Source organism: Schistocerca gregaria, chromosome 8, assembly GCF_023897955.1.
Source record: "Schistocerca gregaria isolate iqSchGreg1 chromosome 8, iqSchGreg1.2, whole genome shotgun sequence".
NCBI classification, from domain to species: Eukaryota; Metazoa; Arthropoda; class Insecta; order Orthoptera; family Acrididae; genus Schistocerca; species Schistocerca gregaria.
Window position 1 is genome coordinate 74205577 of NC_064927.1, and position 27271 is coordinate 74232847.

Sequence of the window (27271 nt, forward strand, 5' to 3'; positions counted from 1 at the left end):
AAGCCACTTGACGGTGTGTGGCGGAGGGTACTTTCAGTACCTTATAACAATACCACCACTTGCAAGTAGGTTAGAAATCAGATTAATAATATTTCTCACGCAGCATATGTTCGCTTTATCGGGCAACAACAAAGTTATTGATTGTGGATGGTATCGTCAGAATGGAAATAATGTAGTCACTGTAAAAAAAGTCATTAATTTTGGCACTTATCTTTTGTCGATTCTAGGGTGATTCCACTTTGACTGCTAGAAGGTCCAGATCTGTGTTTTAGCAATACTTGAAGACCTAACAAATGCGTTTTTCAGGAAATTCTTAATGATCAAACAATCCCAGATCAGAACAATGGTATGGTAGAAATAATTTTTGACCTGGTGTCCGCGATCCACTTTTTTGTTAATCTTCTTGTAAATTCACATATAGTTCTTCTTAATTGGCACATCACCAAGTAAACAGTTTTGTATCAATCTTCAAATATTTAATTACCGCTTTAACCAAACACCAGACATGACTGTTCTTTTACAAAGCGAAATAACAACTTAACATCTGCAAAGTGAAGCGACTGCTCTGTGCGCATATGCGCCATAACGGTTACAAGTAATTCAAAGATTATGACAGTCTCACAGAAAGGAATCCACACAAGAACCAAATCACTGTAATATATCGATATATTATTAAAACCAAATGAGAATATTGCCACAAAAATATGTCTGTTACTTCGCAGAAAAGTAGTACGATATTACTGGTATCGAGAACTGGGGTTGGAGTGCTTTAATGGTCACGTAAATAAAGAACCATTACAACCTCTATCGGTTCACCCATCTATTCCAGTCTCTTATTGTCTGAAGAACTATCTTCCTGCTAACACCGCCTTATTTGATAACTTTTTTAGTAAATAAATATTTTGGTAGTCCTAACTTTTTGGGCACTGCATGCCACTCCCCCGAGATTAATACGGAATGCTGAACTGAGTTTTTCGATTTTTTTCCCGTGCTTTCGTTCTGGCTTGCAAGCATTGTAGAGAATGATGACGCGGCAGGCGTTCGCCGTTTTGTGAGCTACCCGGCCTGGTGTGAGGCTGGCTGTGAGCGCGGTGCGCAGCGGCTGGTCGCAGCGCAGAGCTCACCTCGAGCATGCAGTCATCCCAGGGCTGTAGGCGGCTGGCCGCCTGCCGCTCCGAGCCGATGGCGTGCAGGTTGGGCAGCGAACCCATGGCCCTCCGCTAGCCGACGCTGCTGCGCCGTCTGCAACACAACGCAACACGCCGTCTTCACTGCGGGAGAACACGCAGGAGCAGGGATCGTCACGTTACACCTAGAGAAATACTGACACACACGACTTTGCTGTGAACACCAATCTTACACTACTGGCCATTAAAATTGCTACACCAAGAAGAAACGCAGATGATAAACGGGTATTCGTTGGACAAATATATTATACTAGAACTGCATTTGATTACATTTTCACGCAATCTGGGTGCATAGATCCTGGGAAATCAGTACCCAGAACAACCACCTTTGGCCGTAATAACGGCCTTGATACGCCTGGGCATTGAGTCAAACAGAGCATAGATGGCGTGTACAGGTACAGCTGCCCATGCAGCTTCAACAACGACATCATAGTTCGTCAAGAGTAGTGACTGGCGTATTGTGACGAGCCAGTTGCACGGACACCATTTACCAGACGTTTTCAATTGGTGAGAGATCTGGAGAATGTGCTGGCCAGGGCAGCAGTCGAACATTTTCTGTATCCAGAAAGGCCCGAACAGGACCTGCAACATGCGGTCGTGCATTATCCTGCTAAAATGTAGGGTTTCATAGGGATCGAATGAAGGATAGAGACACGGGTCGTAACACATCTGAAATGTGACGTCCACTGTTCAATGTGCTGTCAATGCGAACAAGAGGTGACCGAGACGTGTAACTAATGTCACCTGGCAGAAAATTCAAAGAGATTCTGATCGTATGTAAGGTATGCTAGCGGCAAGACACAATCGGTGCCTTCTCTGCACAATAGCATGGAAATACCACAGTGGAAATACTAAGCAGAGTTACTAAACACAGCCTTCCGAGGTTCCTTCACCAAAGAAGACGAAGTCAATATTCCAGAATTCGGATCAAGACCAGCTGCCAACGAGAGAAGTATATATCCTCAGAGTAGTCAAGCAACTTAAATCACTTAATAAAAGCAAATCTTCCAGTCCAGATTATATACCAATTACGTTACTTTCAGAGTATGCTGATGCAATAGCGCCATACCTAGCAATAATACACAATCACTCGCTCGACGAAAGATTCGTACCCAAAGATGGAAAGTTGCACAGGTCACACTAATATTCAAGACATGCAATAGAAGTAATTCACTAAATTACAAGCCCATATAATTAACGTCAAAATGCAGCAGGATTCTGGAACATATATAGTGTTCAAAAGTTATGAATTACCTCGAAGAGGACGATCTATTGACACATAGTGAACACGGAATTGGAATACGTCGTTCTCGTGAAAGACAACTAGCACTTTATTTATACGAAGTGCTGAGAGCTATCGACAAGGGATTTCACATTGATTCCGTATATCTAGTTTTCCAGAAGGCTTTTAACTCTGTACCTCACAAGCGGTACTTATGAAATAACGCCTCAGTCACGCGACTAGACTCGTAATTTTCTGTCAGAGAGGTCACAGTTCATAGTAGCTGTCGGAAAGTCATCGAGTAAAACAGAAGTGATTTGTGACGTCCCAAAGGTAGTGTTACAGACCCTCTGCTGTTCCTTATCTATGTAAAGAATTTAAGAGGTAATCTTAGCAGCCTTGTTCGATGGTTTGCATGTGATGCTGTCGTCTACAAGAGAGTACTGGTTCTTTTGGAACGATTCGATAAATAATGCATGACTACGCGGCAAAATACAGGAATGTCGTCATTGACTGATCGAAATCTGGGAAACTTACAAAATCTTTACACGAAAAGTTTGCTACCGACGTGATGAAGCCCTCCGAGCGGGAACAATAATTTCTTTTGTTAATAGACGCATGGGTAGGACAAACACGACCACAGTTACACGACGAGAGTTTTCGAGATGAAGAAGCATTGCCGCCTTGCAGTATTAAAGTGATTTCTTCCAAATTGCACTCCCCTAGCATACCCCCGCGATGACTGTTTTTATTGTCATGTAAAGCATTCGATGAGAAAGCTTTAAAAAAATGGCTCTGAGCACTATGGGACTCAACTGCTGTGGTCATCAGTCCCCTAGAACGTAGAACTACTTAAACCTAACTAACCTAAGGACATCACGCACATCCATGCCCGAGGCAGGATTCGAACCTGCGACCGTAGCAGTCTCACGGTTCCAGACTGCGCGCCTAGAACCGCGAGACCACCGCGGCCGGCAGGAAGCTTCAACACAGTTCTTATCTCATCGCGAGAGACTAAGAAAACAAATCCCGAGAAGACTGCATCAAATTTAGCTTGGATATAAACGACAGTTTCTCACATGGAAATGGATGGTTCACCGTTGCCATAGTAAGAGGTGGTAGCGGAGTTCCTAGTGTACCTGCCCTTGAAAGTTTTAATGATAGAGATGTAATTGCCTATCGTATCTATCATATGTTTGAAATTGGTAGTAAAGATTTTGGTAAATCAGCTTATGACTCAACATCTCCTCTTGTCTTGTATACTCGTAGCAAAAGAAAAATTAATCAAAATGAGTCTGTATTTATTTGGGTTAAAGGTAAAGGTGTATGTAAATATGTAAAATTTGTAGCTGATTGTACTTTATATTTCCATAAACAGCTGTTTCACAGAGGAATACTGCACTGTAGTTCCTTCTCTAGATTGTCGCACAGATGAAAAAATGGTAGATATCGCAATAGAGAAACAATTGAAATCGCTCAAAAGATGAAAGGCCGCTGGACCTGATGGGATACCAGTTCGATTTTACACAGAGTACGCGAAGGAACTTGCCCCCTTTCTTGCAGCGGTGTACTGTAGGTCTCTAGAAGAGCGTAGCGTTCCAAAGGATTGAAAAAGGGCACAGGTCATTCCCGTTTTCAAGAAGGGACGTCGAACAGATGTGCAGAACTATAGACCTATATCTCTAGCGTAAATCAGTTGTAGAATTTTGGAACACGTATTATGTTAGAGTATAATGACTTTTCTGGAGACTAGAAATCTACTCTGTAGGAATCGGCATGGGTTTCGGAAAGGCCGTGTGAAACCAAGCCCGCGCTATTCGTCCACGAGACTCAGAGGGCCATAGACACGGGTTCAGAGGTAAATGGCCGGCCGCGGTGGTCTCGCGGTTCTTAGTCCGGAGCCGCGCAACTGCTACGGTCGCAGGTTCGAATCCTGCCTCAGGCATGGATGTGTGTGATGTCCTTAGGTTAGGTTAGGTTTAAGTAGTTCTAAGTTCTAGGGGACTGATAACCTAAGATGTCCCATAGTGTTCAGAGCCATTTTGCTGATCTGGTGTAGGTATTTCAGCTGCTGTCTCCATTAGACTCATTATGTTCACGGTGCACGAACGTCCAAAGGACGCCTATAGTTTGTGATGGACGGTGGTAACTAAAGCCTACAAGTACAGGTCCGTGTGTGTAAGTTACGGTAAACGGAATGCCCCAATGATCCATCTACTTTGCGACTGACTAAGAAATGGAAAACGGCCGCTTTCCTCCATATCCTGCATGAGGGCTTAACTAAATAGAATGCTAATAATTTTTAATTTTAGTCGCTGTTTGTCCGGTTACGCAGTCTCCTAACCGGTTGGCCCTGAATAATATTAGTACGCAATCTGACTGCATAGAATAACAACAAAGAATGAAGGGAAATTTCCGTTAACACAATTAATTAATTAAGTCCCCAGCAACTATAAAAGCTACGAAACAACAAAGCACAAATGTAACTGTTCTGTGTGTGGAAGTGTAATTCAACGTACACATTTGGCACGGTTCTTCCTCAATACGACAAGATGCTTTAAACGCCATTTACAATGAAGTAATTAAAAAAACCAGAAATACTATGATTGCACAAAGAAACCATAATTACAGTCTAATACAAGAACACGAGCCAGATGCTTTGTTGACTGAACCTGTGACCAAGCGGCATTGTTATTTTGGACATCTAAAATTAAAAAAATTTCTTTACCTTCATATATATTGACGAAAAATACACTTTGATCATTACAACATCCCCAATCGACAACATATGGTGTCTTGCCCAACAGAACAACTGCACACGACATGATCACAACTAGTACTCTATCGACATCGTCTCAGCAATCACTGATCATGCCTACCTCAGAACTACGACTGCCCTCAGCAGCTTCTCAGCTGAGCGCAATCTCTGGCGCTGTGACTCAGTGTAGCCACCTTTCAATCCATCATAAATTTGATACCCTTGTGGATAGAATTCAGTGCTGAAAAAAGGGTGACAGTTCTTTTACACCGTGGAGCACCAGTATTAAAGCATCATTGGTTTAAGTTCTATCGGATCGAATGCCCTCTTTTCAAAGTCTTTCATACAGACATTTGTTACGAGAGGGGTGACAGATTTACCCACGGCAACGCCTTCATTTGCTGTTCAACGATTGACGGTGAATGGAATGCAAAACGTGCTAAATGATATTGGCTCGAAGTGCTGAACAGTCATATGCTGAACACTAGGGTAAAGGAAAGTGAAGGGGATGTGTACTTACATCCCTTGTCACAAAGTCAGTGTAGAAAGAAAAATCCCATGATATACAACATTTCGTCCACATTTCGTCCTATGACTTGTCAGCCGTTCTTTGAACATATTCATCTTGTTTGTTATAAATGGCAATCGCCACACATTATGGTAGACTGAAAGTGACAGCGAAAGATGAACAGATGCGCAATATTGAGGAACGAAACGAGTCGAACACAACGTAGACAAGATTGAACTGACGATCGTTACGAAAGCGAAACTGGATGTAGCATGACATATTACAAATGGAATGCAGGAATTATTGGAAGTTCACAATCGCGTATGAGAACAGATACTTTGAAGAGACTGAAGAAATAACTTTCAAGATTACTTCTCCTGTAACATAAACAGATACAAGGCCGTGCTGAAAATTAATGCTTCCTAATTTTTATGTGAAAACTTTCAAATATTTTAAATAAAACAAACTTTATTAACATACTACATCTTTATCCTTCACGTCTATGTATTTATTTCTCAAGTTGGTAATCCTGGCGACGAACCTACTTCGGCCAACGAGAGACCAGTTCGTTGGTAACATCCCGATAGAATGTTTGACTTTGCTGTTGGTGCCACAGCCTTACCTCTGCTTGAAAGCTTCATCACTATCAAAATCCTCGAAGTTGGTGTTTAAAGTTCTGGAAACAATTAAAAATCGGATGGGGTCATGCCGGAACAGTAAGGAGGATGATCGATGACGGCGAACCCAAGGTGTCGGACTGCTGCAGATGTCTCGGAGCTAATACACTACTGGCCATTAAAATTGCTACACCAAGAAGAAATGCAGATGATAAACGGGTATTCATTGGACAAATATACTACACTAGAACTGACATGTGATTACATTTTCAAGCAATTTGGGTGCAGAGAGCCTGAGAAATCAGTACCCAGAACAACCACTTCTGGCCGTAATAACGGCCTCTATGCGCCTGGGCATTGAGTCAAACAGAGCTTGGATGGCGTGTACAGTTACAGCTGCCCATGCAGCTTCAACACGATACCACAGTTCATCAAGAGTAGTGACTGGCTTATTGTGACGAGCCAGTTGCTCGGCCACCATTGACAAGACGTTTTCAATTGGTGAGAGATCTGGAGAAAGTGCTGGCCAGGGCAGAGGTCTAACATTTTCTGTATCCAGAAAGGCCCGTACAGGACCTGCACCATGTGATCGTGCATTATCCTGCTGAAACGTTTCGCAGGGATCGAATGACGGGTAGAACCACGGGTCGTTACACATCTGAAATGTCACGTCCACTGTTCAAAGTGCAGTCAATGCGAACAAGAGGTGACCGAGACATGTAACCAATGGCACCCCACACCATCACGCCGGGTGATACGCCAGTATGGCGATCACGAATACACGCTTCCAATGTGCATTCAGCGAGATGACGCCAAACACGGTTTCGACCATCATGATGCTGTAAACAGAACCTGGATTCATCCGAAAAAATGACGTTTCGCCATTCGTGCACCCAGGTTCGTCGTTGAGTACACCATCGCAGGCGTTCCTGTCTGTGATGAAGCGTCAAGGGTAACCGCAGCCATGGTCTCCGAGGTGATAGTCCATGCTGCTGCAAACGTCATCGAACTGTTCGTGCAGATGGTTGTTGTTTTACATACTTCCCCATCTGTTGACTCAGGGATCGAAACGTGGCTGCACGATCCGTTACAGCCATGCGGATAAGATGCCTGTCATCTCGACTGCTAGTGATACGAGGCCGTTGGCATTCAGCATGGCGTTCCGTATTAGTCTCCTGAACCCACCGATTCCATATTCTGCTAAGAGTCATTGGATCTCGACCAACGCCAGCAGCAATGTCGCGATACGATAAACCGAAATCGCGATAGTCTACAATCCGACCTTTATCAAAGTCGGAAACGTGATGGTAGGCATTTCTCCTCCTTACACGAGGCATCACAACAACGTTTCACCAGGCAACGCCGGTCAACTGCTGTTTGTGTATGAGAAATCGGTTGGAAACCTTCCTCATGTCAGCACGTTGTAGGTGTCGCCACCGGCGCCAACCTTGTGTAAATGCTCTGAAAAGCTACTCATTTGCATATGTCAGCATCTTCTTCTTGTCGGTTAAATTTCGCGTCTGTAGCACGTCATCCTCGTGGTGTAGCAATTTTAATGGCCAGTAGTGTATGTGGTCTGGCGTTGTCACGATGAAGGCGAGGATGCCCCACGTGTGGAGAAACGCGGATACATCACGCAGTTCCTCACGCACAGACATAGTCACGTTACATACCACCATTTCACACGTTACAATTCGGAGCTGTCTGGCGACATGGGGTTGCATCTTGCGTCAGCAAAGTAGGAAATTCGCCTGTCGCATGCGTGACACCGATACTGAGAACACGATAAAATATTCAGGAACAGCACTTTTCAGCATACCCTCGTGTTTTACCAACCATTTTTATATATTTTAAATTGTTATATTAAGCTCGAGACATTCTGCATATTATTTTCCTTGTGAAGCGCTGTGAGCTCGTATTGTTTTATATCAGTGCTGTTACACCTACTTTTTCATTGTATTCTCCGTCTTTGTGTTACGTGCAGTAAGCACGGGCGCCACTAATGTGCTTTGAAACAAAGATCACGAAAACAATGTAGGACCTCGCTCGTAAAGGAAAGTAGGCTAAATAGCGGAGCCGTAACGGAGAAGTCAAAAGTCTCAGAGCCCCTGAAAACGAAATTGAATTTTACATATGCGTCGTGCTTGTCAGAATGAGGTACAAATTAAAACGTGGCTAATAGCAACAATATATATTTTCAGACAGAAGTAACATTGTATTCACATGTTTGTGGACTTCCCGCTATAACAACGGAAGGATTAGCAGGCACAGAAAAACTGTTTACTGAGTTCTGAGCAGCGTTTTCTTAAAGTAAACCCAGTGAGAGATACAGTATGGCTGTAGTTCCTGGAATATCTTGAGAGACGACGTAAAGCATCATTATGGAGGATATTGAATTTTACATATGCGTCGTGCTTATCAGAATGAGGTACAAATTAAAACGTGGCTAATAGCAACAATATATATTTTCAGACAGAAGTAACATTGTATTCACATGTTTGTGGACTTCCCGCTATAACAACGGAAGGATTAGCAGGCACAGAAAAACTGTTTACTGAGTTCTGAGCAGCGTTTTCTTAAAGTAAACCCAGTGAGAGATACAGTATGGCTGTAGTTCCTGGAATCTCTTGAGAGACGACGTAAAGCATCATTATGGAGGATAAAGACTAAAAACCACTGCAAACTCGGTTCCTGCTGCATATCGACGGTAATGATGTGGGTCTGTAACTTAGTGGATTACTCCTACTACACCGAGCGAGGTGGCGCAGTGGTTAGCACACTGGACTCGCATTCGGGAGGACAACGGTTCAATCCAGCGTCTGGCCATCCTGATTTAGGTTTTCCGTGATTTCCCTAAATCGCTCCATGCAAATGCCAGGATGGTTCCTTTGAAAGGGCACGGCCGACTTCCTTCCCTAATCCGATGGGACCGATGACCTCGTAGTTTGGTCTCTTCCCCCAAACAAGCCAACCCAACCCAACTCCTAGGACCTTTCTTGAACACTGGTGTAACCTGTGCAACTTACAAGTCTTTCGGTACGGAACTTTCATCGAGGGAACGGTTGTATATGATTGCTAACTATGGAGCTATTGCATCAGCATACTCCGAAAGGAACCTAATTGGTATACTGTCTGGACCGAGAGAATTGGTTTTATTAAGTGATTTGAGTTGCTTCACTACTCCGAGGATATTTACCTCTACGTTACTCATGTTGGCAGCTGTTCTTGATTGAGTTAAAGACGCAACAAGTCTCAGAAGACCTGCAGCCTACAAGATACCTTGCGAGTGTGGTCAGTCCTACGTCGAACAAACAGTACGTACTGCGGTACAACGTACCAAGGAGTGTGAGAGAAATCTGCTTTAGCTGAGCAAGCCTTAGAAAACGTGCGTCGTGGTTCCCAGTAACGGCTTCTAGGACTGTGTAATTTAGGAAGCCATCGAAATAACAAGCGCCAATAACACCCTTAATAGAGACAGTGGCCTGCTGCTCGGCACGGCGTGGGATTCAGTAATCGCTTTCTTCAAGCATCGAACACCGAGCCATAGTGCATGCTGCGAGCACTACCGACCTCACAGCCGGGAGCTAGCGTGTACAGGGCCGTAACAGCGGTCCACTGGCTGTCATGACAATGGCCAAGGAATGCTTGGCGGAAAGCTCGTGTAATTTTAATCGACGCTGCTGGAAACTCGAGAACTTTTTATTCTATGTTACCGCGGCGAGTCTCTGCATTATTGCATTACTATGTGAGCCGTGGTAAAATATGCAGTTTTGAAGAGCGCGCCGCAGCGCGTAGTGTGAAGCAGTCGCCCTCCGTTTCTGGGTGGCGCCGCTGTGGCAGTCGCAGCTTTGGTGTCTCCCTCTGGTGGGAAAGGGGAAGATTGCCTGTTCACGTGCATTTAAGGGGCGCTATGAGCTCGGCATGGTGAGTCTGTCAGGTTGGGCGAGTCTGGTCAGTTAGTCAGCCAAGTTAGTCTGGGTCTGTCTCTCGCCCGCATTGGTGAGGAGTGCTAGTATGTGTTAGGCCGCCAGTCTGCTCGAGTTTGCTCAGGCAATGGTCATTGGCGGTTGGATCGATCGGTTGGTCGGTCGCGCACTGAGACACAAGATGACTGGTCCGCCTGGAGCATTGGCGCATGTGAGGTCGCCACGTGAGTCCAGTGGGCCGCGAGTATAGCGAGAGGTAGTGGCCTCGCGGCCGACACGAGAGCAACAGGAGACAACCCACGACATCGGTCTGGCCGGGGCGAGCTGCGACGCCGTGAGATGGGAGATCGGGGCGGCTTCCTGCATCCGTTGAAACGGCTGGCAGCGGACGGCTCGGGAGAGCATTTGGGGGTGCTACACCAGGTCTCCGCCAGAAATCGCAGTTTATTAGAAGTTAACCGATTGCTCATATGTTGTTTCATTTACTTGTTGAATTCTACTTGTTTTCTTGGTCGGTCTCTCGTCCGGATTTGTTAGTGTCTGTTTCTCTGTCTGTTTGTCGGTCTGCCGTACGTTAATAGCTGCGTCTGTCATGTTTGTCGGATTCGGTTTTAACGAATTTATAGAATTAAGGTGTAAACGCAGATTTCCTGAAATATGTTTTTATGTTGCCTATCATCTTGCGAGGCGGTATATGTGTAATGTAGAGCATGTTGTACATTTTATGTACGTCTGAATTTCATGGGTTTTATTTAAATAGTTATTTCTATATAAAGTTGCCACCCTTCCACTGTAAGACTCCTTTTAAAAACAAATTGTAAAACCAAATTGCACTTTCGGTGGCAATTAATTTGTTAGTGTTTGCACCATTTCCATCCCTCTTACGGGGTGCATAGTTAATGTGTTCGTGTGAGTTGTTAAAAGTTTTTGTTTAAAGTAGTCTGGTGTGTTGCAGATTTGCACCAGTGGAGTCTTTCAGAGAGTGTTGTGAGCGGTCGTGATTACGGCCGTGTTAAAAGGGAGCGGCAAGCTTCTCAGCTCGGAGGCTCATACTGTCAATATTGTTCTTTCTGCCTCTAAGTAAAATTGTAACTTGATATTTCGAGGATGCTTCTCTGCTTATAAATTTTAAATTTGTTTTTCAAAAGGCTTTTATGAATAAAATTCCCATTTTTTTAAAGGTAATTTCATGTTCATCAGTTACTCCCTGGCAACTACTTTCACGCTCACCTAGTGTGATTAAATGTGTTAATGTTCTTGATGAATCACTAGTAAATAAAGTACATTCTTTAAGAAAAGATTTTGAAAGTGTAAATTCACGGTTCACTATGGTTGAAAGGAGGGCCATCTCAGCTATAAATTCTGCGTAGATGACCACAGGGATTCCATCACGCGCTGGAGCTTCCTTCGAGTTTGTCGATTTCAGCTGTTTGTGACACAACTGACTCTGGTATGAGTATCACTCAGCTTTCAGTGGTGCGAGAACTCAATGGGGGCAGTTCAGTGGCCGTTATTCTGGTCCTCGGCTGAGTTACGGCACCAGTAGTCGCGGAGTAAGCAGTGCGTCGTGGGCCGGCCGGCCTCTGCCGGTTTGCTGGAACGCCTGAGTGCGGGCATCAAAGCGCCGGCACGGCCCGCTGCTCCCTTTGAGGCGGGCGGCTCTCCGCGCTGGAAACTTGTCGTCAATGGAGCGGCGGCGCGCTGGAAGCAACGCCCGCCTTCTTGGGACGCTCGCTCTGCGCCTCCCACCCCACCCCAGCCGCCCGCTGTGCCGGCGAGGCTCTCGGAAATGGGATTTCCCCGACGCCGGACGAACACGGGAGATTTATTATCGCGAGTTTGCAGCGACATTTCCCGGCGCGTTTCAGCAGCACACGCTAAACGATGGAGCCGCGCACAGGAGGGCAGCGAAGCTGCGAAGCGGGCGCGAGGACCCCGCGCAGAACAACTGCTGCCCGGCAGCGACGACACGTGCCACCAGAGAACTGGGCACAGCAGCTGCTGTCAGCCTGCCACGGCCGCAGCAGGCTTGGATGTGGAAATGTTTATCGAGGAGGCGAAGAAACCCCTGAAATACGGGACACATCTCGTAAGATAAGACTGAGGTGGAAGGCCTTTTGTAACTGGGCCGTGGTAGGGTCGCGTTAATCCGGTTTTCCCTTTTCGGCATTTTGCCACCATCAAGTGGGGTCTTATTCCTCCCTCAGTTACTGTCTGAACGAACTGCTCACTTGCCTCCGTCAGTGGCAGCAGCAGCGTTACCGATCTAGTACTGCTGTAACTTGTTTGGTGTGGCAAAGCGTGTATGGCGTAAGTCGGTTATGGCGGAGCAGTGAGGAAGTCTATTCGGTGTGTAATCAGGCCGGGACCGCAGGCGGCGTGCACGTGTGGACAGAGTTGTGTTGCAGTAGCTGCGGTTATAAACCTATACACAAAATCAAATAGGAGTAATGCAGGAGTAGGTTTAGTAATGAATAAAAAAAAATACGAGTGCGGGTAAGTTACTACAAACAGCATAGTGAGCGCATTATTGTGACCAAGATAGACACCAAGCCCATCCCTACTACAGTAGTACAAGTTTATATGCCAACTAGCTCTGCAGATGACGAAGAAATTGATGAAATGTATGATGAGATAAAAGAAATTATTCAGGTAGTGAAGGGAGACGAAAATTTAATAGTCACAGGTGACTGGAATTCGAGAGTAGGAAAAGGGAGAGAAGGAAACATAGGTGAATATGGATTGGGGCTAAAAAAAAAGGAAAGAGGAAGTCGCCTGGTAGAGTTTTGCACAGAGCATAACTTAATCATAGCTAACACTTGGTTCAAGAATCATGAAAGAAGGTTGTATACATGGAAGAATCCTGGAGATACTAGAAGGTATCAGATAGATTATATAATGGTAAGACAGAGATTTCGGAACCAGATTTTAAACAGTAAGACATTTCCAGGGGCAGATGTGGACTCTGACCACAATCTCCTGGTTATGAACTGTAGATTAAAACTGAAGAAACTGCAAAAAGTTGGGAATTTAAGGAGATGGGACTTGGATAAACTGAAAGAACCAGAGGTTGTAAAGAGTTTCAGGGAGAGTATAAGGGAACAACTGACAAAAATGAGCGAAAGTACAGTAGAAGAAGAATGGGTAGCTGTGAGGGATGAAGTAGTGAAGGCAGCAGAGGATCAAGTAGGTGACAAGACGAGGGCTAGTAGAAATCCTTGGGTAACAGAAGAAATATTGAACTTAATTGACGAAAGGAGAAAATATAAAAATGCAGTAAATGAAGCAGGCAAAAAGGAATACAGACGTCTCAAAAATGAGATCGACAGGAAGTGCAAAAGGCTAAGCAGGGATGGCTAGAGGACAAATGTAACGATGTAGAGGCTTATCTCACTAGGGGTAAAATAGATACTGCCTACAAGAAAACTATGGAGATCTTTGGAGAAAAGAGAACCACTTGTATGAATGTCAACAGCTCAGATGGAAACCCACTACTAAGCAAAGAAAGGTGGAAGGAGTATATAGAGGGTCTATACAAGGGCGATGTACTTGAGGACAATATTATGGAAATGGAAGAGGATGTAGATGAAGATGAAATGGGAGATACGATACTGCGTGAAGAGTTTGACAGAGCACTGAAAGACCTGAGTCGAAACAAGGCCTCCGGAGTAGACAACATTCCATTGCAACTACTGACGGCCTTGGGAGAGACAGTCCTGACAAAACTCTACCATCTGGTGAGCAAGATGTATGAGACAGGCGAAATACCCTCAGACTTCAAGAAGAATATAATAATTCGAATCCTAAAGAAAACAGGTGTTGACAGATGTGAAAATTACCAAACTATCAGTTTAATAAGTCACAGCTGCAAAATACTAACGCGAATTCTGTACAGACAAACCTAGTAGAAGCCGACCTCGGGGAAGATCAGTTTGGATTCCGAAGAAATATTGGAACACGTGAGGCAGTACTGACTCTAAAGACTTATCTTAGAAGAAAGATTAAGGAAAGGCAAACCTACGTTTCTAGTATTTGTAGACTTAGAGAAGGCTGATGACAATGTTGACTGGAATACTCTCTTTCAAGGTGGCAGGGGTAAAATACAGGGAGCGAAAGGCTATTTACAATTTGTACAGAAACCAAATGGCAGTTGTAAGAGTCAACGGACATGAAAGGTAAGCAGTGGTTGGGAAGGGAGTGAGACAGGGTTGTAGCCTCTCCCCGATGTTACGCAATCTGTGTATTGAGCAAGCAGTAAAGGAAACAAAAGAAAAATTCGGAATAGGTATTAAAATCCATGGAGAAGAAATAAAAACTTTGAGCTTCGCCGATGACATTGTAATTCTGTCAGAGACAGCAAAGGACTTGGAAGAGCCGTTGAACGGAATGGATAGTGTCTTGAAAGGGGGATATAAGATGAACATCAACAAAAGCAAAACGTGGATAATGGAATGTAGTCGAATTAAGTCGGGTGATGCTGAGGGTATTAGATTAGGAAATAAGACACTTAAAATAGTAAAGGAGTTTTGCTATTTCGGGAGCAAAATAACTCATGATGTTGGAAGTAATGACGACAAAAAAGGAAGACTGGCAATGGCAAGGAAAGTGTTTCTGAAGAAGAGAAATTTGTTAAAATCGAGTATAGATTTAAGTGTCAGGAAGTCATTTCTGAAAGTATTTGTATGGAGTGTAGCCATGTATGGAAGTGAAACATGGACGATAACTAGTTTGGAGAAGAAGAGAATAGAAATTTTCGAAATGTGGTGCTACAGAAGAATGCTGAAGATTAGATGGGTAGATCACATAACTAATGAGGAGGTGTTGAATAGAATTGGGGAGAGGAGGAGTTTGTGGCACAACTTGACTAGAAGAAGGGATCGGTTGGTAGGACATGTTCTGAGGCAACAAGGGATCACCAATTTAGTATTGGAGGGCAGCGTGGAGGGTAAAAATCGTAGAGGGAGACCAAGAGATGAATACACTAAGCATATTTAGAAGGATGTAAGCTGCAGTAGATGCTGGGAGATGAAGAAGCTTGCACAGGACAGCGTAGCATGGAGATCTGCATCGAACCAGTCTCAGGACTGAAGACCAAAACAACAACAAAGAGTAGGGAGAAAACATTTTAAACAGGGACGAGACTACTTTGGCTGGGTGACCATTTAATAATAACAGAGGGCCCAGCAGTCTGTAACACACTAAAATTTCTCTCCCTTTATTTAATTAGAGAGGGCAGATTGTAATACAAAATATTAAAACTCATACCATACTCATTTCCGCGCCATTTAAATGGTGGTCCTCTCCAGCAGAAGACACGGACGAGTTCTTAGGTCAGAATATGAAATATACTTAATTAAAATTTTATATACTGACATCCCTGTCTGGCAGGTTTTGCACTCTGGTGGTTCCTCAGTAATAGAGAAATTCTTGTGTCGGGAATAGTGTTCCAGTGCTTACCGTGTTAAGGGCTGCGTCTTCTCTTGGTCACGGCTGGTGGGAGGAAAGCCAAGGACACTGCACATCTCCCCGATTGCAGCCTATTGTCCCTCACGGGCAGCCTCGAGCCTCCCATCAACATATGAGCCTCCATGTCACGTATGTGGTGCGTTCTCATAGGGAGACGGAAGCAGAAACAGAAGTGCGGCCACCCAAGTCCCAGTCCATTTCTCTGCAGAAAGTGACGTTCTTCTCCTGCCTTTGCAAAGAAAGCTGAGCGCTGTGTAACAGTAAGGGAGTCACTCTGGGAATATCAGCAAGTGAGGAATCTCTTGGCATAGCGTCGTCTTATCTCGTTCAGTGCCCTCAGGATACCAATCTGTCCAGCACAGGAAATACAAAATTGCTCAGGGAGCCATGTGACGACGAAATATGTGCGAACACAATAGAGAAGCCCATAAATTCCATGTGCTTCGATCTATTAGTGTAAACATTAATCGAGTATAGATTTAAGTGTCAGGAAGTCATTTTTGAAAGTATTTGTATGGTGTGTAGCCATGTAAGGAAGTGAAACATGGACGATAAATAGTTTGGACAGAGAATAGAAGCTTTCGAAATGTGGTGCTACAGAAGAATACTGAAAATTAGATGGGTAGATCACATAACTAAGGAGGAGGCATTGAATAGGATTGGGGAGAAGAGAAGTTTGTGGCACAACTTGACTAAAAGAAGGGATAGGTTGGTAGGACATGTTCTGAGGCATCAAGGGATCACCAATTTAGTATTGGAGGGCAGCGTGGAGGGTAAAAATCGTAGAGGGAGACCAAGAGATGAATACACTAAGCAGATTCAGAAGGATGTACGTTGCGGTAGGTACTGGGAGATGAAGAAGCTTTGCACAGGATAGAGTAGCATGGAGAGCTGCATCAAACCAGTCTCAGGACTGAAGAAGACAATAACAACAACAGAGTGGGGTCTTATTTCTCCCTCTGTTACTATCTGAACGAGTTGCTCACTTGCCTCCGTCAGTGGAACAGTAGCGTTTATCGAACTAGTACTGCTGTAACTTCTTTGGTGTGGCAGTAATGTTTTTTTTTCTTAAATTATTTATTCAATCCAATAGTATCATACATCATAACCCACCACCTTATACATTCTTCTTCTTTAGTGTTCAACCCTGAGGTTGGTTTGCAGCAGAGCGCCATTCCTCTCTTCTGTCTGCTTTCCTCTTCATTTCCACATATGTGTTACATCCAACGTCATTCATGATCTGTTGCATGTATGATATCCTTGGTCGCCCCCGCCGATTCCTTCCCTCAATAACTCCTTCTGCTATTGTTCCAATGATATTGTTGTGTCGTAGGATGTGCCCTACAAGTTTGTCTCTTCTTGTTTGGATGTGCCTCCACAGAGATCTGGTTTCCTGTACTCTTCTAAGCACCTCTTCATTTGTTACTTTGTCTGTCCAGCTGATCTTCATCATCCTTCTATAGCACCACATCTCCAGGGCCTCTAGCCGTCTTCTCTCTGCTCTTCCAACTGTCCAAGTTTCACATCCATATAGGGCCACACTCCAAACGAAACCTTTCATGATGCGTTTCCTTATTTTCAGACTGATGTTGTTGCTGGTGAGTAAGTTCCTTCTCCGATTAAATGCAATTTTGGCCTTTTGTATTCTGGTCGCAATTTCTTTCCGGCTTCTACCATCCCTTGTGATTTTGCTTCCCAGGTAAGTAAATTCCTGTATCACTTCCAGCTCCTCTCTTCCAATTCTAATTCTCGGAGGTTCATATTCTGCTCCTGTACTGCATACCATCACTTTAGTCTTTTTCTTGTTTATTCTCATTCCATACTGATTGTATAGAATTTTTTCCGTTGTTCTGAGGACTTCCTCTAGATCTTCTTCTGTCTCCGTGACTATAGCAATATCATCTGCATAACGTACCATGTCTATCTTCTGCCCATTAATTTTGATCCCCACCTCAGTAGTTTCTCGAACTTGGTCTATAGCTTCCTGGATGTAAGCATTGAATATAAGAGGAGAGAGAGCACATCGTTGTCTTACCCCTTTTCTAATATTTGCTTGTTGTTCCTGGTGACAGTTCCTAATCACTGCCACCTCATTATTATAGAAACTGAGTATCACACGGATGTCTTCGTATTTTATTCCATTTTTCCTCAACACTCTGATCATCTCTTGCCAGATAACGTTATCAAATGCCTTTTCCATGTCTATAAAGGCAATATAAGTTGGTTTATTTTTCTGTAATTGCTTTTCGATAATGAGTCTTAGTGCCAGAATCGCCTCTCTTGTTCCCAATCCCCTTCTGAAACCAAACTGATCTTCACTCAGCATATCCTCTACCTTCTCTTCAGTTCTCTTCAGAACTATTTTTATGAGAATTTTTGATGCATGTGATATTAGGCTAAGAGTTCGGTGCTGTTCACATTTTGTAGCTGCTGCCTTCTTTGGTATAGGAACAATGATACATTTCTGGAAGTCTGTCGGTATCTCTCCTGTGTTATAGATGGACCTAATAAGTTTAAGCAGCATCATTTTCATGCCGTCACCAGCATTCTTTATTAGTTCTGCAGGGATGTCATCAATACCCGTTGCTTTGTTGTCCTGTAGTTCTTTTAGAGCTCTGCAAAATTCTTCTTGCAGAATGTCATCTCCCTTGTCATCTTCGTCTACTTCCTCTTCTCTTCCTATTACTTCCTCCGAAAGAGGTGTTCCAGCATACAACTCCTCTATGTATTCTTTCCATCTCTTCAGCATGTCTTCACCAAACAGCATTTTCCCCTCTTTATTTTCTATTGTGCCTGAGAGTACTGTTTTACGTTTGTTAAAAAAAAAATTGATTTGCTGTTCTGTAGGCTAAATCAGTTCTTCCTTATACATTAGTGGGTCTCAAATCTACAGTACATTTTAATAATATTAGCAGCATTTTTACTTTTTGTTTCTAGTTTTTAGTAAACTTACATGCTTCAGGAAATGATGAGTTAGTTTCTTAAGGGTAGGACCTACTGTCTACTCTTATCTAACTATTCTAAGGGCTCCTTCCTGCAGAGTTACAGGCGTGCCAGTTCTTATATAAACCCACTACGTGGCCGTGCGCACTGAGCTAATCCCAATGGGCATGCCGCTGGCACCGGGCTGGCCCTTTGGAAAACTACTACGTCACTATCTGCGCGCAGTTGTCAAATTCGTGTGTTAGCGCACCATCCTCCTATTCCAGAGCGTGGCGGATTCCTACCTTCACGGCGGTTGGCCAGACCACGCCCTGCCGATATGGAATGGGTCGCGTTGAATCATGTCATCTTTAGAGGTTCATGTATTTTCCCTTCGGTATTCTCGCAGGACTTTTGCTGACACTTCGCTGGCAAGGCGGTTTATTATGTCGAAAGTGGCCGGGTCTCTGATTAGCTGATAAGTGTCGTTGTTTGGTGGCTGGTTTCTTAAATCGCTGGCTACATCATCGAAGGTAGGGCACTCGTAGATCATGTGATCCGGAGTACCCTGTTCGGCTTCGCAGTGACACGCGGGGGTAGCCCTTTTCCCGAACCAGAAAAGATATACCGGATACGGTCCATGACCTGTGAGGAAATGCAACAGTCCTTTGCTCGGTTGGAAATGCGATAGTTGGGGCAGTTCTTTGATGTTCGGGAGCAGTTTGTAAGTCCTTCTGCCTGTTTCCTCAGTGTCCCAGAGTTCTTGCCACAGCTCCTCTTTTTTTAATTGCAAACTTGTCCCTCACCCGCACTCCCAAGATACTCTCAGTTTTTTCTACATCTCCACTTTTCACCCAATACCAGTCCACCTGTTCCCGGATTATAATGTCCAGGGGACACACCCCCATGAGTGTTAGTAGTGCCCCTCCGGGACATGTCCTGTATGCTCCAATGGAGCGTAGAAACATGGTGCATTGCACCCTCCTCATGGCCATAGCGGGCACGACACTCGTGAGCCTGTGTGCCCAGACTCCAGATCCGTAACCCACGATGGAAGCAAGAATGGTGTTATGGTACAGCTTTATGAGTTCCGGTGGAAGATGAAATCTGCTGTGTCCTCTCATGATAAGACTGTTCAGAGCTTCTAATGATCTTTGATTACTGGTGAACCCTCAATTCTTGCTGTTGGATTTCTGGTCAATTGGCCTTTCAGTAATAGGTATGTCGACTTGTTAGGCGCAATTGTCATTCTCGTGTTGTGGCACCATTGTGTGAGAATTGTTAGTGTCCTATTGATTTTGGGTTCAAGGTCTTCGCGACTCCGGCCGCCAACCAGCAGAAGGAGGTCGTCTGTGTAAGCTATCGCCTCTATCACATCCACACTGTTCTCCAAGCTCTCTAGGAGAGGCTCCATATTTATATCCCAGAAGAGCGGTCCCAGGACAGAGCCCTGTGGACACCCTTTCGTAATTTTCTTGCCAATTCGCCCGCTGGGGGACGATAGCCAAACCTCTCTTTCCACGCAATAGCTCCTAAGACAGCCGTATAGCGGCCCTGGACACTCCTGGCAGTTATGTTTCCGTGTCAAGGTGTGTGAGACGTTACTCGGTTATGGCAGAGCAGCGAGAAAGTCTCTGCAGCGTGTGATCAGGCCGGGGCCGCATCGGTGTTCACGTGCGGACAGAGTTGTGTGGCAGTAGCTGCGAGAACTGCTAAGTTCGTCGCCCACCGCACCTGCATACTGGAGTTGAGTAATCAGTGGACCTGGCATGAAAGCTCGACCGTTGTGACAGCTCTTCGTTGATTGCTGGTTGTTGTATCCTGAGCTGTCCCCGCAGGCAGCAACGTGATGGTGTGTTGGAGTCGGCAAAATTTTGCAGCCGTGTCCCTGTACGGTGTTTAACCTTTGAAATGATTATAGTTTATTAGTAAAGTGTGCCAGCGGTGTCTTCTGACTTGTGGCCGCCAACGTTCCGGTATCCTGGCCTGGTCGTCGGCGTGGTTTTCCGGCAGTGTGTTTTCCTTGCTGTGTTAATGCTGTGTTCTTCTTTTCTGTGTGAGTGTTTATCGTGCCTCGACCGTGTTTATACGCCAGTTATTAAGACATAATCCTGCTGCAATCCTCGTCTTTGCTCGTACCTTTGGTATCGTGCTGTTGGTCGGGTGGAAGGGAATTGATTAGGCGGTTGGTTGGTTCATCAGTCATCCGTAGGTGACGCTGCAACCCGATTGTTTAGTGTTACGCTTGGCTGTCTCTTTCACCTAAACTATAGTTAGACTTTCCTCCACAGACCGACTCTTAGAGCACTTCTGAGCACCATTGTTTGTTGTTTGTGATTGACATTTTATTTGGTCGCAGGTACTGTGCCAGGCCTTCAGCTGTGTATTAATATTGACTGTTTTATGTTTAGTGTATGGCCTTCATCCGAACTTCATAACAACTTTAAGATTAGGTCTGCAGCCGTGTTTCAATTAAAATTCTTGTTGCTCTGTATTTAGGGCTTCAGCCGCGTTTGTTTCAGAATTTGTGGCTTTTGATATGTGAATCACTGAGTGTAAGGTTTCTCTGTAATAATTTTGAATTCTTGAAACGGCCTTCAACCGAGTTCTGTAAATGTTTATCTTAAGGTTGTCTTTAATTACTCTTGAGTAATTGCTTGGGCCTTCAGCAGGCAAGATACTTCCAGTTTTCTCAAGATGTTTTTCTGCTGTACTGTGTAAATGCTTACCTTTACAGTCTCTCTTTTATTATGTAAAGAACTTTTTTTTTTAAATTGGGTTTTCAGCTGAAGAATTAACTTGAATTTTCCTTAATATGGCCTTTAGCCGGAATTTGTAAATGATTGGCTTTTAAAGAATTTTCTTAGTTGATCTGAAATATTATGTCGGCCTTTATCCGAGAAGATATTGTAATTCTACTTAAGTAAGGCCTTCAGCCATCACTCTAAATCCTGATGTTTTAAAAGCAATCATTTAAACTTATTCTGGAGAAGTTACTTGGGTTCTCAGCCATGAATTGATCTCTGTTGTTTTAAAGGGAAAACTGTGCATTGGTCTGAGGAATAAAGTTGTGTGTCCTCTTGTATAAGTAACAGTAATTGACCTTGGCTCCTTTCCACGCCTTGATCCGCTCTGTCCTGTGAAACGCATTGGACCACTGTTTCTGCTTCTGAGTCTCGATAGAAAAATTTACACGCTCAGGCAATTACAGCTGCCTGGTTGTCAATGTAACACTTTTCATCTTTGCTTCATGGCACCCATAACAAACACTGCTTGACTGTACCTAAACTGACATGAATATCAACGCTAAATGTCCAGCACGCACTCCAAAGCGTGTGGTTCAGGCAGATGCAGCAGGATGACGCTGTTGTATGGAAACTCAAGTGGTATACCATGCATCGCTCCTAACCTCGCATTCTTACGTGCACGTCACTGAAATCCAGTGGCATCCACATCACTTCTTTTAAAAATGCTTTTTAGAGGAGCCGTGGTAAAAATCCCTGTTTTGAAGAGAGCGCCGCAGTGCGTAGTGTGAAGCAGTCGCCCTCCGTTTCTGGCGCCGCTGTGGCAATCGCAGCTTTGGTGTCTCCCTCTGGTGGGAGAGGGGAAAGGTTGCCTGTTCACGTGCATTTAAGAGGCGCTATGAGCTCGCCAGTCGGTCAGCCTGGGTCAGTCTCTCGTCCCCAGCTTTCTAGTCTGTCTCTCGTCCGCATTTGTTAGGCAGTTAGTGTCTGTGCGTCATTCAGAGTGCTAGTATGTCTGTCGTTCTGATCAACCTTTAAAGCCGGCAAAATGAGAGTCTTTCCACTCCGCCAGTAAGAGAACTCAGCGAGTGGTCGCCCGGTCGGGGCTTACTTCCTGCATCTGAGTCTGCGCGTTAGGCCGCCAGTCTGCTCGAGTTTGCTCAGGCAGTGGTCATTGGCGGTTGGATCGATCGGTTGGTCGGTCGCGCACTGAGACACAAGATGACTTGTCCATCTTGAGCGCCGGCGCACGTGAGTCCAGTGGGCCGCGCCGTATAGCGAGGGCTAGTGGCTTCGCGGTCGACACGAGAGCAACAGGAGTCAACCCACATCAGTCTGGCCGGTGCGAGCTGTGACGCCGTGAGACGGGAGATCCTTCCTGCGTCCGGTGAAGCGGCTGGGAGCAGACGGTTCGGGAGAGCGATTTGGGGGTGCTGCGTCAGGTCTTCTCGAAAAATCGCAGTTTATTAGAAGTTGTTTGATTTACTCTTGTTAAATTCTAGTTGTTTTCCTAGTGAGGTCACCAGCCGTTTTGCTTTGGGGTCCTCCCACCATTCTTCTCCGTTTGCCCACCCACGGGAAGGAGGTTGTTTATAAATTGGGTGGTCCGTTTTCCCCTTGTGGTGTAGGGCCGGGTTAGAGCAACCTGCGGATCGGGTTGTTCGGTAATCTCCCTATCAATCTACCGTACGTTAGTAGCTGCCTCTGTCATGTTTGTCGGATTCGGTGTGTTAACGAATTTATTGCTTGGAGTGTAACGGTCTAATACCTTAAATATGTATTGATCTTTGGAAACTATGATATTATTGCCTATGATCTTGAGAGGCGGTATCTGTGTACTGTAGAGCACCTTAACTATTGTTTGGCCAACCTTGTAGAATTTTATATAAGATGGCATTTCATGGGCTTTTATTTAAATGGTCATTTTAGTATATGAAGTTCCACCCTTCCAGCTTCAGACTTTTCTTAGAAGTTAAAATCAAGTTGCACTGTCGGTGTCAAGGTTAATATTTTGATTGTTAGTGTTTTGTGCCATTTCCATCCCTCCTACAGGGGGATGCATAGTTTGTGTGCTTGTGTGAATTGTTAAAACTCTTAGTTTAAAGTAACCTGGTGTGTTGCAGATTTGCACCAGTGTAGTCTTTTAGAGGCTGTTGTGAGCGGTCGTAACTACGGCCGTGTCAGAAGGGAATGGCATGGTTCTCTGCCCGAAAGCTCATACATCATACAGTCAAAACTTGTTTCTTTCTGTCTCTGAATAAATTGTAACATTGATATTTAGAGGGTGCTTTCCGATTATAATTTTAAATCTGTTTCTTTAAAAAATGCTTTTAGGCACTATTAAAGTGAATGCAATTCCCATTTGTTAAAAGGAATTTGGTTATGATTTGACCAGTTACTCCCTGGCAACTACTTCCATGCTTACATAGCGTGATTAAATGTGTTAATGTTCTTGATGAATCGCTAGTAAATAAAATAAATTCTTAAGAATATTCTTTGAAAATAAATCACAGTTCAAGCATCATTGTACAACTGGAACAAAACATTGCATTAAGTAAATATGTTTGGTTTGTGTGCTAGTGATAGGTCAATCTCGACTGTCAGGAACATTTATGTCAATATAGATGCTCGTCTATTTTTGCATCCATTGACAGGTTCCCTTTTAGCTCTCATATATAATTATGAAAGTAGAGTTGTGCCTTCAGCGAACACAATTTCCTTCTTCAACACTCATACATGTTGCGACACAATTTCGTAATTCTCGGTGGGCTTATTTTCTCAGTACCACATACTGATCGTCGTGTGGCTCTCTGTCATCTGTAGTACAAGTGACATTTTGTAATGGTTTGACATCTGCATTTTTTTATTGTACCCACACTACACAAGCTGTACTAGCTAACATGCACTGCGTTACTGTTGACGACATATTCAGCTGTTCCACCATACTCAACAGTATGTATATAATGTGGCCGCTTACTGAATGGTCTACTCTATCAGCCAGTATGTCCCCATTCCGAAGTCGACCAAGAAGGTCCTGTAATGAGCCCCTATGGTTTGGCGTCACAATGATCTATACAGGAATGCAACGTCTGCTCGAAGCTGAAATAAGGAGACACAGAGTAAATTTAGGTGGCTATAACTGATCCGCACGGTGTAGAGTCCGCGCTGGAATAAGGTGGACCATGCGCAGTGGGCAATTTTCGCCTAAAGCTCTGGGCGAGTTCATTCGTTTGCTCGGAAGCGGAGGCCGACACTGCCTGCCACCTTTCGACCAGTCCGCGATGACAGCATCGAGGCGAAAGCCCTGGAGTCTTTCTCGAACGATTTTACAGAAACTATTCGGTAAAAAATTCATTGTTGCTTTACTTGCAGCTGTATGTGTCAGGTTCATTAGGATGCGCCCATAATTTCGCTAATGGTCATAGTTACTGTGATATTTACGTGGAAGTAAGACACTACACGAAATTCGAACAAGTTTGCAATGAAAAATATGAGGTGGTATGATTTTGTATTTGGTGCATATTACATAATATGCTGCTGCGTATGAAATTTAGCTAACATATTGAGTCGGCCGTGGTGGCCGAGCCGTTCTAGGCGCTTCAGTCCGGAACCGCCGACTGCTATGGTCGCAGGTTCGAATCCTGCCTAGGGTATGGATGTGTGTGATATCCTTAGGTTAGTTAGGTTTAAGCAGTTCTAAGTTCTGGGGGACTGATGACCTCAGCTGTTAAGTCCCATAGTGCACTGAGCCATCTGAACCATTAACATGTTGAAGTCTATCTGACCATTCTCGACCAGTCCATTTCTCATCGCTACTGGGTGTGGAAGGTCATATCTATCACTCCTGAGTCGTCCAGGGCTCTATCTGCCATCCTGAAAACTCCCCCATCATAGTTTGCTGGTTGTAAAAATATACGAAAAATTGTTGTTTGTCAGCCAGATTGTTTTTCAAGGCACTACTGGATATTCCTCATAAATAAATTAGTATGCTGTAGAAACAAATTTCTTTCCCTCTCCCACTGAGAAAGGAATGGAATGATTCTCCGTTCGGCAGACATGTTACAGCTGAGGGTCAAGATTGGGATACATGGTTTTTATTTACGGGTTCTAAAACGGTCAAAAGTGTCCCCTTTGCCAGCCGCGGTGGTCTCGCGGTTCTAGGCGCGCAGTCAGGAACCGTGCGACTGCTACGGTCGCAGGTTCGAATTCTGCCTCGGGCATGGATGTGTGTGATGTCCTTAGGTTAGTTAGGTTTAAGTAGTTCTAAGTTCTAGGGGACTGATGACCACAGCAGTTGAGTCCCGTAGTGCTCAGAGCCATTTGAACCATTTTAGCCGGTGTCCCCTTTCCCAGAGATTTTTACTGGTGTGTTAAGAGTATTGGGAAAAAAGTCTAGTGTAAGAATATTGGGGGGAAAATATAGTGAGACTAATTCTGATAATGAAATGGAGAGGTGTAACTGGTGGTTTGTATGGACGCCTAAACGAAGTCACATGTCAGGCTGGCGTATAGAAAGAGTTGAAAGGGTAGCGACCCTACGTGATCAGAAGTGATTCCATCTTTACCCGGTACGTTGTTTTCTGTCATCGGTAGGGATATACGTCATTTGTATTTAGCATAGCAATGCAAAAGATGAAATATGAGAAAGATAAGTGGTAAATACTAAAAGTCCGATGTGACTGATTCATCGATTCAGGGGATTATGGGTTCAAATGGTTCAAATGGCTCTGAGCACTATGGGACTTAACTTCTCAGGTCATCAGTCCCCTAGAACTTAGAACTACTTAAACGTAACTAACCTAAGAACGTCACACACATCCATGCCCGAGGCAGGATTCGAACCTGCGACCGTAGCAGTCTCACGGTTCCAGACTGTAGCGCCTAGAACCGCTCGGCCACTCTGGCCAGCGGGGATTATGGGACTAAACAGCGGGGTCATTACTCCCGCATCTTAAAAGGTACGTCCGTACGAGGCGTACGCGAAAAGTGGGCAGATTCAGTCAGAAAAGTCAAACTATAAAGCGAGGAAGCTAAAAACACACACAGTAGAAGGCATAAAAGGGCAGGTCAAACTAAGAACTGGAAAACAGGTGGATAAAAGTGCGGTTTTGCACCGGGGAGTGATCATGGGTCACAGTTCGTCGTGAGATCTAAAGAACAACATTCTGGGGATTTAAGGTAGATACGGGTGAGATGTAAAGAGTCGCACATATTCCCGTCAATAAGGTCGAATTATCGGTTACAAAATTCCATCCCTATAGTTTTAATTTTTTACATCGAAATATGCATCCCAGGGGTTGACCGACAATAACAGCGGCGTGACAGATACGCTACTAAGATAAACTGACGCGGGACAAACCTACCACCATCCGCAGAATTAATGTAGGTGTGACAGGGTGGAAGTACAGCCATTCACAACCAAATGGTCTGATGAAGGGTTCCACAATATACCAAACAGGGTACTGACAGCACTGGTGTTGCACGTCCAGATAACTGTCTAATCGTCGTAAGCAAATCAGCATCGAAAATTCTAGTGAGACTAGATTTAAGAATGCAAAGAACAACTACGCATCTGATATAGAGTGTCTGGTTGGTTGCGATATTTTATAAATTATGCCTTGCTGATAGATATCGGACACATTATTTGTCGAACAAACGTAGACCATTACCACCTGAAGTTTTCGTATGTGTATCAATAAGATCATTCTGGAAGTTGTCTACTGGGAGGTGGGTAATGCTAGATAGTATGGCACCGGTTATATGTATGTTGTGTATGAGGCGGAACTGTGGGCCTCATGGAAAAAGGGTGACCCGGCTGAGTCACGCACTTTGACTCTTACAAGGGCAAGGCCGCAGACACGGCCAACCGATTCGGTTCAAATTTAGCAGGTCGCTTGTGTACAACCTACAACGAAGGACTC

At 44.4% G+C, this 27271-nt stretch overlaps 1 protein-coding gene across 1 annotated transcript in view; it reads right to left on the reverse strand.

The window, feature by feature from the left end:
* LOC126284557 (UNC93-like protein) overlaps nt 1–27271 on the reverse strand; it is a 230621-nt gene that overhangs the window by 109213 nt on the left and 94137 nt on the right. The window contains exon 2 of the mRNA XM_049983559.1: nt 1125–1242. Coding sequence (XP_049839516.1) covers nt 1125–1211 — 87 coding nt within the window. The 5' untranslated portion in view covers nt 1212–1242. The remainder of the gene's footprint in view (nt 1–1124; nt 1243–27271) is intronic.